At 44.5% G+C, this 13,645-nt stretch overlaps 1 protein-coding gene across 3 annotated transcripts in view; it reads left to right on the top strand.

Annotated features, from left to right (window-relative positions):
- The window catches only part of ScsbetaA (Succinyl-coenzyme A synthetase beta subunit, ADP-forming), a 79,185-nt gene that overhangs the window by 27,106 nt on the left and 38,434 nt on the right, over positions 1-13,645 (top strand). For all 3 annotated transcript variants that reach the window (XM_050186746.3, XM_050186747.3, XM_055075716.2), the window contains 2 exons: positions 6,918-7,080; positions 11,229-11,403. In XM_050186746.3, coding sequence (XP_050042703.2) covers positions 6,918-7,080; positions 11,229-11,403 — 338 coding nt within the window. The remainder of the gene's footprint in view (positions 1-6,917; positions 7,081-11,228; positions 11,404-13,645) is intronic.

The following is a 13,645-nucleotide window of genomic DNA, read 5'->3' as shown; positions in this document are numbered from 1 at the left end:
ATGCCAAAAGTTTCAACACTCTGGGAATTGTAAAAAACATGCTGATTGTCAAGGTCTGGAGTGTTGGGAGTGCCATGGAAACCACAACACTCAGCCGAATGACAGATATGGTGAGAGCACGGAGTAGCCCACAAACTTTTCACAAAGACTGTAAATTCTGTGTTGCAGTGCATCAGTGTAAGTAATCTATACATCGCACATTTGTGTGTGTGAACTTTTTGCTCTTGTGGTATTCTTTTAGGATTTTTGTCATTTCACCTTCACGAGGACATGTTAGCCATCCCCACCCATTAAAACGGGCTGGCCTGATTGTGATCAACCTTGGAGCACAGCCTATAATGAGTGTCGCTTTAGTTTTGGTTTACTCGCTTGTTTTCAACGTGTATAAGCCACTCCAACCACATCGTGTTGTCGCAAGAAAAATCAAAATGAGGTGGCGCTCACCATATGTTGCAAGTAAGTTAGAAAGTGCATTGTGCATTGTTCATATTATCGATAGTGTTTGGTTATTAGAAATATAGGCCAGCAAAAATTTCTGTCTCCTAAGAAATGCTTTGGTTGCCATCATTTGCTTGCCTTCAGTGACTCTGGGCGTTTTCATGGATTTTGTGATAGGCGATACCTTCATTGTTATATCGGAAATACAGACACTGACACATGCCTTGCTGAATGCATCATAATACTGGTACCAAATTCACAAAAGAGTATCCCAAAATAGTATGCATGTATCATCAATACTGCCTTGCAATATGAAATTGAATCAGTTGCTACCATTTGCATTGTCATGGGAAAACTACATTGATAAAAACATAATACTGCTGCTGCATTTTGTAGCGTTGCCTGAACCTAGCAGCATTACATACTGTAAGCCAGGAATTTAATTTGAGGCTGAGGTTTTTTGGAAAACTAAAATTCTTAGCTTGTATTCAAATAAACATGGCATGTTGTGCTCATGGGAGTGCATGGCCGTCAATATGGCATTCCATGAAAAGGGGCACATAAGAAATAGACAAGTTATGTAGGAGGTGAAGCAGCACACTTGGAAAAAAAAAAAGAAAGACGTTCACACCAAGATGAATGATGAGGGCATACATAGGCACTGAATTCATGTTTGTGTGCACATATTTTTTCCAAGTGCACTGCTTCACCAAAATCATGGCATTGCCAACTAGCCTGTCAGTGCCTGTTAAACCAATGTAGCTGAAGCACTGTGCATTTGCAGGTGACAGCTGCTGTTAGGATGTTCTTGAACAATATTTCTAGTGTGACTATGGAATCCAGGGTTCACGCGGAACATTTGAGCCAAAGTTCAAGGACAATTCAAGGATTTCAAGAATGCAGAAAGCCAAAATTGAAGGAGGGGGAAACAAACCTTATTTGTACACATATGCTGAAAAACAGGAATATCTCCTTCTTATTATCTGCAATTTCTTGTAACTAAGCAACTTCCGAGTTGGACACACGCTTCAAGCTCTTCATATCGCTTTTCTGAGTTGATGTTCACATTAAAATGATGTCAATAGCATTCTAGCTTGATGACTGACAGTGTCCGACTCGGTCTCATTGAAGGGATCTACAACCGATTTTCAGGCATTCCTCTTTTCTTGGTGCGATGGAAAGCTTACTATCTGAAGCATCTATACCTTCAACAGTTTATCTGGGAAATGTCTGGAAATAGTTAGAACATAATTTTTCATTCTGTGAAGTCTCTTCTACGTACTGTGTACGGACGCCGGCAATAGTAATGACTGATATTGATACAACTGAGAAATTTGAAACACATGCAGATCAGGTGGCGGAATAGCTGTTGTATCAAATTCTGAGATTGCAGCCTAAAAACAGTTGTAACAATTTTTATTATTGTAGAGATGTCAAGGACCCTCTTCTGTTTTTTATAATTTTCTGCCGGCAAAAGGATAAAATGTGGCCTTAAAGGTCTGTTTCTGTTACTCAGAGGCATCTCAGAGGAAACTGTCACTACCTACGTGTCTTACCACTGAACGAATAGACAGAATCATCTGAGGTGTGTGGTGGTGCATGTTGCGCAGTTAGTGCAATGTGCTCATCCTGAAAACTCTCTGTTGGCTGGTGTGTAGACGCCTGCACGTCGTTGTGGCACAGTCAATGAAGCGGCTGGTTTTACACTTGTGAGCAGCTTGTGAGATGGCAGTGCTCCATCAATTAATGGTGTCGCTTCATTGCCAGGTTGTCTCAGTACCGCGATGGCCTAGAGGCACCCTATACCTTGTGCGCAGGCAGTGCTACTTTCTTTATAAAAGTATTTGCAGGTTACAGATACACAGATAAACGGAGATAATTTGCGATAATAGGAAATAAACATCTTTGTGCCTTTATAGAAGCTCGTGCTTGTCCTATTGGGGTATACTTGCTCTGCGAGCCTCTTCGAATGTACTTTCGCGTGTTGACCCGACACAGGCACCATCCTCTGTCATCGCTCCCTACCACCCACCCAGGTTCCAGCTTTTCAAGGACTATATCGCGCCATCAGAGTGTTTTGCCCTCAAGATTTTCTCCTGCCTGTATTCTGAGAATACCCCCGTGGGTTCTGCCTAAACCTGTCGTTGCATTGCAGATCCCTGGAATTACTAAAATGTCATCCGTTGCATCTATTGGCCTCAGGCAACTCACCCTGTTGCACATTTCTGTAGAGTACGGAGATACTGTACACGTGTATGCCGATGGCTCTGTCACACCATATGCCTCCACTGCAGCCTTCGTCATTCCACATATGATCATCGCTCGGCGGTTTAAACTAGACCATAGCTCAACATCAACTGCCGCAGAACTTGTTGCTATCCGAGAGGCACTTCGATTTCTCTCCGAGGAGCCTCCTCATGCATGGATGATATTCTGCGATTGCAAGCCAGCTCTTCAAACAATTGACTGTGTCCTCAGACGGGGCCCATATTTTTCTATGGCTATAGAAATTACAAAGAGTCTCGGCCACGCAACTAGAAATGGCCACAATGTCACCTTTCAGTGGATACCCTCACACTGTGGCCTGATCGGGAATGAACAGGCAGACGCTGAAGCAAAAACTGCTTTAGATAATGCTTGTGAAGTACGCATTCTGTTCTCACGAACAGACACAAACGCCCTACTTCGTCGCGCAAACCGCAACTCTACGTTGGAACACTGGACCCAACCGGATCGACGACACAAGCGATTACACAAATTGGACCAAGAAATGAAATTTCATATGCCTCACAAGTTCAAAAGAAGCCACACGAGCATGGTGCACCGGATTCGCCTTGGTGTCGCATTCACCAACCGTTGTAGACATATGATAGGTGCCAGTGATACTAGCCTAAACTGTGAATGCTGTGAGGTGCCAGAAACACTTGAACATATATTTTACGTGTGTCCCGTGAACGCACAAGAACAACAGCAACTTGTCTCTTCCGTTGCAAAGATCCATGAGAGACCGCTATCGGACGAGTTTCCTTTAGGTCCTTGGCCTAATGCAACCAGCGCAGCCCTGGTAACAAGAGCCGCTATAGCTTTTCTCCAAGCCACTGGGCTGGACGCATGGCTTTAGAGATGCCACAACTCTGTGAATTTGTATATACGCATCTCTTCCTTATACCATCATCATTCATCAGCCCATTCCCTCCCCGTCCATTTTCCCCAGTGTAGAGTAGCAGGCCAGAGCAAGTTATAGCTCAGGCCGACCTCTCTGCCTTTCTGTAAATAAATTTCTCTCTCTCTCTTGTGCCTTTATAGATATAGCATTTGAAGCCACCTGAAGCCATGTTGTTACATCTGAACATGGCCAAGGGCATTAATTAGATGTTTGCCACGAGGCAGCCCTACCCATTCATCAACACTCATCCAGAACTCAACACAGCGTTGACACCGACTTGACGTGTCCAGAAAAACCCCTCTAGCTGCACTTGACGACCTGATCTAATCATGAAAAGGGCCAACTTTGAATGCTACCATGGGAACGGCTTCGACCTCGGATTCCCAGGTTGCTAAATATGCAGAGGCGAAGGTGCAACGTTGGAGGTGGAGTTCGGCGGAACAGCGCAATATCGTGGGCGGGACGTTACGACCGATTCGAAGATTGTGATTGGCCACGATACAGTCATCATATTCCGTAGTCTAGTCGCCTACGGAAGACCACAGTATTAAAAGCGTAGACCTTTCGTGCAGTAAGGAAGGCTGATGTGTCCTGATGTGAATTCAGACATTTAATATGCTGCTGCATGGAGTGGGCTTCCGTATCTGGAGCCAGTGTAAATAATGTAAAATAAACCCTTTTTCTTTCATTTCTACTACTGGACGTACTCGCCAATGGGCTTGGTGGATTCCTGGCCCGAACGCCACCTCCAGCCGCAACACTGTACATTTATGTAGAAATGGACACTGTTTTCAGGGCCCGATAACACATTTTGCTGCAGGACTTTTGGTGTCATTTTCGTGCAAGTTTCAGTGCCGATTCAAAAATATAATTCCTTATTTAAGGGATAAAATTATGCATGTTCTCATTATTGTGAGTGAAAAATCTTTTGATCGGCACTATAATCTGAAGACACGTTTCGTATGGTTGTCAGACCCTTTAATGCCAAACAGCTGAACTTTGCTCTCTGCCAGGCATTTCTAGAGCCTAGGGCGCAACAATAATTGCTGCAGTTTGGACCAAGTAGCAAAACAACAAAATGGTGGCACAGCTTGGTTGCTTGATCTGGCTTTGTCTAGCTCCATGGTGGCTGTGGACATGCCATATTGCAATCAGTTAGCAACACTCCCAAAAGAATATAATTTGGCATAGCCCCTGTGTGGAGTTTGCTACTTATAATGTTCAGAAGTCACCCCAACCCCAGTGTTCAAGGAATTCAGAAAGCACATTTCTTTTAAGGAGTTTTAAGAGCCCTTGAATCGCTTTTTCCAAATTCAAAGGTTTTCAAGGAGGTGTGCGAACCGTGTTATAGATGCCTTCTTCTGCGTGCTGTCTAGGGTTAAAGGGCAACTCCGGCATTTCTTTAACCATATTAGGATATTTTCATTTACAAATGGCATTGACGGTTCTGTTACCAGTGTAGGGCAATTTAATTTGCTTAGAAACTTATCAGTCATTAAATAACCGATAAATGAGGTACCAAAACTAAAAGGTATGGTTGCTTCATGTGATGTCACGATGAGTTGATGATGTCAGATTCTACACTACCGTAATGTAAACACGCAGAAGGCGTGGTAAGCATGCAGTACACATGGTGCTAATGCCAAAAAAGCGAAGCTGAGGATATCTCCCGTCGACGCAGGGAGCTTTTCCAGCTCTTTTAAACTACACATCGGCAATTTCAGCGAACGCTGAAGGATTGCCATTTTGTTCAGCGGGTTGTGCTATGGCAAGACGAAGAGAGGCACCAGTCATCACGTCTGCCAAAACGATGATTGTTGGCCGTCTTCTCGTAGAAAAAGGAGCCAGCTTCGTCATTTCTGCACGAAGTGGCTGTGTAGTTTCTGATGTCACAAACACAGGGTGGCCAGTAAAACATCATACATTCGTGGGCATGAGTCTGAAATATGCAACCTATCTTTAACATTCATTTTCAGCAAAACTAAATGGCTTGCAGCCATATCGTTTGGCAGAGATGATCAGAGTGCAAAAGAGAATGTATATTCAAAATTTTATTAAGGCTAGTGGATAACAAAAAATTGCCAGTGTTACCCTTTAAGGCTCTTCTTTTTCAATGGTGGCACCATACCATTTGTAAAAGAAAAAGCATGCAGCAAAGGACAAGGAAAGGGCAGAGTGCTTGCTGTGAGACACCAGTGTCTTAAAGAAAAAATCAAATTCTGGGCAAAGTGAGGAAGGAAGCCAGTTTGTCATATTCAGATGCTGGTGCAAAGTGCACCACAACTTAAAAAATTTTACTGATATTTTTCTCTTTGTAGTAAATTCTTTTGCTTAGAATCCTTTTAAAATTTTAGAAAACACTTTTATACCTGTTGTCTATGGTAATTATTGTGACTGCTAATTTGTGGTTGTGATGTGAAATGACATCAAGCAGTACAAGGAGAATAAGTGACACATTTTGAACTAGAGCTGCTGGCGATTTCCTCTTTAGGGGTCCACTTCTTTTACAAGCACCCATGGGAAGCATCTGGATGGTAACTTAATTATCCAGTGGTACCCCAAATGGCATGTGCACTTACGGATGTTTACATGGCTTGGCAATTGAATGAGTGTAATTGTTTTCCCCTACAGCAGACAACATTGTTTTGTCAGAGGTGCTTGAATGTGAAGGTCGAAACAACAGAAGGTAGAGCTGACACACCGACTACTTTGTGGCTACCAAACCAAGTCAGGGCTCATGTTGCAGTGTTGGAGACCATAATACAGTGACCTGAGAATTAAAAAGCGAAGCGCGTAGCTTACTTTCTTGCTAGAAACTACACTTTTCTTTCGTGTGGTCAATCACGTGTACACGCGCTGAAGGCATGGGCCAAAAAGGTATAACAAACTTGCTGCTCAGGTAGCCTTCACAAGCAATACCTGCCTACCTGCCATGGTGGCTGAATGACTGTCGAGTTATGCTGCTGGGGACAGGGTTCGATTCCCTGCTGCAGCTGCAGTGGTATGTCAAAGGGGGCACCCATTTAGGCACACAATAAAGAAACCCAGGTGGGCAAAAGTAATCTGGAGCCCTGCACGATAATGTCTCATAACCTCAATGTTATGAGACATTGACCTCAGTGTTGCCTTGGGGCATTAAACTCCATAAATCAATTAATCGATATCTAGTAAAGAAGGTTTCTCTTCTAAATAAATTTAAAAAATAGGAGAAGGAAATGCCGTGGTTTGTATGTGCAGCTAACCGCACGCCTCAGCTCGTCGCAGGTGCTAAGATTGTGGTGGCCTCTGCATGGCACGTGTCCTTTCTCTGCAGGCCTAGTGAAGCAAAGAGTTTTGCCAGCCAGATGATTGGCCACACTCTGCGCACCAAACAGACGGGCGAAAAGGGCATCAAAGTGAACAAAGTGATGGTCACCGAGCGCCTGTACAACCGTCGCGAGTACTACTTCGCCCTCATGATGGAGCGAGAATACAATGTGAGTTCCTTGCTGAGTAATTTGAGTGCGAGGGCATGCTTGATGCTTTCCACACCAGCAACCAGCCAAGAACACCAATTCAATGTGAAGGCACATTCTCTTGTTTACGTAGTGAAGATGTTTACTAAGCGTGGATGGCTTGGGGGCTTGTATAAGTGTGAAGCTGAACATGTGAGGAGGCTTGTCGGTGGCGCTTGAATGGACAGTGCGAACGTCAACAATATTTTTGTTTTGTTCCTATGGGACATGCCGATATAAAAAAATTTGCATCTTTGGACAGTGTTCAGTTTATCTACCTAGTGATAGAATTTGGAAGAAGCATGCAGAGTTCTTCTCACAGCAACTGTGAACTGGAGCTCAGTCCCAATAACTTCAGAAAGGATGTCTGCATTCCAACAAGCGGGAAGCTTATTGCAATCATATCAACTCTGCAAACCTGCCAGCCGAGGACTATTGCTTCAAAGCTGAGTTCTCAGCAATGTTTCACTTCACTTTTAAATTAACATAGAGTGCATGAAATTGCAGGTTACTTCAAGTCTAAGATTCATGGGCAGATATGTACAAGTTACAAGTACTGTCCCTAGTGAAGGTGCTCAAATCTGTATAACTCATTCTAGGTAAACGAGGCAGGAGTAGGAATTCTAGAAGATACGAGGGTACATAAGACTTGTTGCTGGGCGAGTTGGTCCATAATGCTTAGGAAGAATAAAAGGCACAATGCAGACAGGGACGAGAGGTCAAGAGATACGGTCTAGCAGTAGTCCATGTCCCTTGACCGCTCGTCCTTGTTTGTGTGGTGCATTTTATTCTTAAGCATGATTACATACTTTCCAACTCCGAATTTTTCAGAAAGTTTACGAATTTTAGGTTATTTTAAATTTTGTAAATGTTGCATCAAATTTTATGAAAAATTCTGCTTACGAAATAGTTTTGCTTGTCACACTACAAAGATATTCTTGGAAATCTTCTGATGGTGAAAGGACACCAGAGAGATCCTACATCACAGAACTTCCTACCGCAGGCAAAATTAGCAACAATAAGGTCGCTGCAAAAGTCCGTGTTACCCTCAGTTTGCCGCTGCTTGTGTGCTTTGTCTAAAGTTAAATAATCGTTTAATAAATTAGGTATGTATCCTACCAAAGGTGTGTGTTCAGGGCAAACTAAAAAAATATAATATCCTTCTGCTCTCCCCCCCATCCCCTCCCTCCTTCCTCGGTCACATCTGCCTTTTTTTTTTACGAATTTTAGTGTTCAGTCGTTGGCAGGTATGATGATTACTGTAGGTGTCAAATGAACGACTAAAAAAAATGTTTTTTGCAAATTTTCACAGTTTTAGTTTACAAGGCACGAAGGAATGGCTTGCAACCATACCAACACATGGCTGCTCCAGCTTGGGCAGTTGGCCATCACAAGGGAGGCATTGTGGCCTGCACTTACCTGGCACGTTGGATGTGGGGCTTCATCAAATTTTCTCATAGCTGCCCGACATGCTCCAGTTGTTCGTTATCATGAACGTATCCTTGAATGTCAGAAGGCAGGCCTGTGGTCTTTTGTGTTACAAGAGCTGGGCAAGTTTGCATATGTTTAACAGAACATAGCTAGTGGAACACATACACCTGCTCATAAGGGCCTGCATGACGGCACTGCAGTTCATCTCAAATAATGTGCATTCCAAAGATAATGCACTTTGTAAGCCTCCACATTGCTGATCTTTGTTTGTTGCTGCTAAGCACGAGGTCGTGGGATGAAATCCCAGCCATGGTAGCCAAATTTTGATGGGAATGAAATGCGAAAACACTCGTGCATTTAGATTTAGGTGCCCATTTTCAAGAACCCCAGGTGGTCAAAATTATTCTGGAGTCCCACATTACGGCGGGCCTCATAATCAGATTGTGGTTCTGGCACGTAAAAGCCCATAATTTAATTTAAAATTTTAATATTTAATTGTTTGTTGATTTGTTTGTGGTATGCCCAAAGTGAATTTAGGCCTAAGTAATCCATGGGATTGTCTCATAGGCTTTCGTACTGTGTAGTTCAGGTTTTAGTGCATTAACAAATTGACTCTCTGCTAAATCTGATGCACAGATTTGAGATTGAGGCCTTGGCCGAGCCTCAATCTCTGGGCATATGTGAAGGGAATAACTGATGCAAGATTATAGGATATCAATGTCATTTCCACAGTAGGAAATGTGGAAGTTGCTATAATGAAATGAGTATCGTGGGGAGTCTCACAGGTTAACGAATAAAGGAATAAAGAATCATCTATTCCTAGGGAAATGAGGGGAACCCAAATAGGACTAATAGATGGCACATAAAGAGCCCACAGCGAATTCATGCATATCACAGGATAATAGAAGTAACACTTGCAAAAAAGAAAAATGAACAAGTCATCTTATCAACTGTCCAGAAACAATATAAGAGTATCGCACACTTCTAAACGCTGTTGTCTTGATAGACAAGGCCACGAGAGTACATCAGATTCACATAGGTCGCATACACCGAGAAAGTTTTGCAACAGTGTTAGTGGCTGTAACCCTTTGAGGGTCACATCTTTTTCTGAAAAAGCGTCCCCCTAGGGTCACATTATTTATTGAAGTTCCAGGTTCTTTGGAGTGACTTACTTCAGAAAAAACCAACCAAAGAAGTAATTTATAAGCAAAAAAAGAAACGACAACATTTTTTAAATATATGCAGTTTTATACGTGGTTTATTGTTGAATACCTATGTAAAATATCAAAATTTAGTTTTCACAAATATAATAAAATTCATGACTTACTTTTGTGTCTTAGGTTGGTTTGACACAGCTAGATATTTCGAAACATTCCTTTTCATTTTTCACTTTTGTTATGTGTCGCACGGAGGGTGCGATCCCAGCAAAGATGGCGGTGCGGCAGTGTCCCAGCCACATCTGAACCGATGACAAAAGGCCTGAAGGACGAAAAATCAAGTGGGTTATTAGATAGCTCAGCCTAGAGATGCGCGGTCATAGCACGAGTAACTCAATGGTGCACGCAAAGTGAGTGAGAAACTTGCAATAATAAAGTCAAAGATCGCTGGAAAAGATTATATCGGCTCTAGCGCGTCTTGCAAAATGAGACGCACGCCTGGCAGTACCTCTGGTTGGCGAGCGACCACCTGTAAACAAAGTAATCGCTCAGCTACGGGAGAGCCATGCAAGCGAGCATTTTGCAGTAACAATTTAAGGCTTAAAAAACGAGGTAGAAATCAGTTTTCCCAGACACTCGTAACCCAAATGAGCGAGAGTGCTGATATAGTACTAGGTGAAGCGAGAATACTCCTGAACTTGTCGTGGTGGCAGCCACCGTAGAGCGAAGCGAGAAATCGGTTTTTGCAGAAGCCAGGGATGGCAGCACGTAAGACATTTTTCCTGCAAGTCGTGGAAGGTTACAGGACCTCGGGAGCAGGGCTAGGCGGTGATTTATTTCAAATAGCCTTCTTTTTTTTTTTTTTGGACGTTCTGTTGCTGGTTCTAATGTATGGCGATTGCCACTTAGGATTTGTTTGCGCCGCCTTACGTGTACGGCGGTGACCCTGAAAGAGGTCAAAAGTATGGAGATAACTTTGCAGGAGGCTCACCCTATGGGTGCAGGGCAGGAAAGGGCATGATGCTTCTCTGCAGTGCATAAAAGGGCACTACGCAAGGACTCGTCGACTCGCCAACATGATACAGAGAAGACTCTGGACTCAGATTGCCAGCAGAAACAGGCTACACTACAGTGCAACAGTCACGGCTTGCAGGCAAAGGCTGATTGATTGAGTATGCGCACCCTCTGTGCTAGGCTAACCTGGTAGTGGTCCACCATGCATAAGTCAACGGAGCAAAGGTCTCGCGTAACCAACTTGTAGTGTGCCTGTGGGCAACTGCTGCGGCAAGGAAGTGCCAGGCGGAACCGAGCTCGGGGGAAAGGGCACTCCTGTAGTGGTTGGTCTCAGGGAAGCTAATTAGGGCACATTCCAGTGACATATGCCTGTGCGTGTCACTTCAGATGGTAAAAGTCCTCAGGTAATTGTCCTCTGCACTTTTGTCACCTGTGGTTACAATTAACCCTGGTTCTCTCGTAAGCTGTTTTATATTTAGCATCATCTGCTTGGTACCCAAAGGATGTGAGTATGACTGCTGTTTGCAGGGCCCAGTGATTGTCGCCTCATCCCAGGGTGGGGTCAACATTGAGGAAGTGGCCAAGGAAAACCCCGAGGCCATCCTAAAGCTGCCCATCGACATCAACCAGGGTGTTGACAAGGCCAGCACTGCTGAGCTGGTCCGAAGGCTTGGTTTCCACCCGGCTGCAGTTGATGGGGCAAGTACCTCCATTCTTTTTGGGTGAAATGCTACGCTGTAAGACAGTGGCCCTTTCACGGTGCCCTGTAATGCAGACGACGTGTGTCCTTGTGACGCGGGGGATAGGGGACCAGCAGCAAAATGAATGGGCCTCTTTGATTTTTCGGAGTTCTGGCAGGCCGCTGGCAGCCAGATGGCAGCCAGCTAGTTCTGGTCCTGATAGAAAGTCACGTGGGCTGGGATCCCAAGACAACCCGAACCTGCGCGAAGTTTGCAAAATCGAACGCTGGAACAGCTCGCCGAATGTAAACATGCTACCAGCATGGCAGCGCCCGGCGAGGCTGGCATGCGCTCGACCTAGTCGGCTCATTTATGTGTTACCAGCTTGAAAATATATAGTTGCATTCAGGGATACGAGCACTTTCGCGCGACTCGGCGCACGACGTGCACTGGGCCAACCTCACCTTGCGCAGCGCAACAGATGGCCTCCGACCCATCCGATGACAAGACACAAAATTGTGCGTAAGTGATTGTATCCTGGAAAGCGAAAGCTCGAGGATCCCTGCTCGCAGCGATCACGTCGTCCACCAGCAACATTGATGAGTTGGCATTGTGTCAGCACTTTACAAGACATGAAAAAGCAGGTTATCGGGTACGCCTTATACGCACAAAATTTGTGCCGACCTGCTTGGGCTTCGATTTCAGAAAGTTTGCTGTGGCTGATGGTGCTTGTCATTTTGACCCTAAGCAGCTGGGGATGCGGCTGGCGCATGAAAATGCATGCCACCTTTGACCAGCGAAACATTTCACATGAAAAACAACATTGGTCGCAATCATGAGAGCAATAAGCCAACGTACTTGTGTCTGATGTACGTGTACCTATTGCTCAATCAGTGCATTCTTAGCTCAACGGCCTGTAGTTCGGACACACATTGGTATCGAGTTGCCAGCCAAGCATACGACGGAGACTGAGTGAACACGGGCTAGCTGCAAAGCCTTCGCTAACTGCAGAAAAGGAGATATATACATACGCGAGATATGTGAAAAGGAACGCCACCAGAGAAAGACGAACCCAAAATGTACCACAATGTATGAATAAGCGTTTACAACGTGCGTGGAACACGATGCAGATAACATGCGCACATGAGAGCACGGCGTGCTGATCACCACCGCGAAGAAGCCTTCAGGGGACAAACACACATACACACACAAAAGCTTCAAATGGTTCACCACTGCTCGTATCACACCGCTTTGCAATGCGGAACGGAGCGTTAGCACCTAAAAAGATAATGCTAGAAGTAAGGAAATCCAAAGATGACCGTAGACAGTTGGCTGAGTGAGGTAAATTTAAGTCTTCAAGCGCCCACGTTGCAATCCGTGAAAGTCCCCGCAAAGATGGCAGTGAGTGCCCATCGCCTCTTTTAGTCGTCTGCTAGCCAGAGAACTTCCAGAGAGCAGCCAGACCAAAATCGTCCTGGCAGGTTCTGGCAGCCCATGGGTAGCCATGGGTAGCGGAGCACCCTGAGAAAAGTGAAGACGCTCTGGCTGGCTCTGGCAGCCCGCGGGTAGCCAGAAGTGGAAAATTGAAGAAGCCCTGTCTCCTTGCTCTTGAATCATGGTGCAGCATGAGAGAATATGCAACACAGGCTTTGTGCTCACTAGTGATGTCATTATGTTCTCCTGTCCCTTTTGTCATATCCTTCATATTTGTTAAGGCCTTATAAAGATACTGAAAGTTGGCCAAGCTGGTAGCTATTCATTATGAAACTGCACTGCGACGAGACACAGGGCAAAGGTAACAAACACACAGGCACCGACTAGCAACTCAGTTTATTTTTAGAAAGGAAGTGACACGTGTGTATATATATAGGAAGTTACACGTGTGAACACACACACACAGACATGGACGGATAGACGCCAACTAAAGCATGCCTGTGCCAGAGCATTTAGAATAAAATAAATAAATAATGTACTAAAAATATATATTTCTAAAAAATCACGTGGCGTTCAAAAAGGCAAAGTCCCTGTCAGTTAGTACTGTAGATTGCTCATGCGCATATTGGTGCACTTTTTGATATGGAAGGCCTCGGTTATTTTGCTTGTTATTTTGCACGTGCACGCCAAGCAAGGCCCGGATCGCGCCAAAACTTCGACCAATGGAGGAACTCTGTTGACCTTCCCATGGGCAGGACGACAGCTGAGTGACTGTGTTTTATGGTTATCAGGACTCACCCTGAAGCCGAAAAAGTTCCAATTTGCGTAGGA

This window comes from Dermacentor andersoni, chromosome 2, assembly GCF_023375885.2.
Source record: "Dermacentor andersoni chromosome 2, qqDerAnde1_hic_scaffold, whole genome shotgun sequence".
NCBI classification, from domain to species: domain Eukaryota; kingdom Metazoa; phylum Arthropoda; class Arachnida; order Ixodida; family Ixodidae; genus Dermacentor; species Dermacentor andersoni.
The sequence above is the reverse complement of the archived record's forward strand: the minus strand, read 5'-3'. Positions and strand labels throughout refer to the sequence as shown.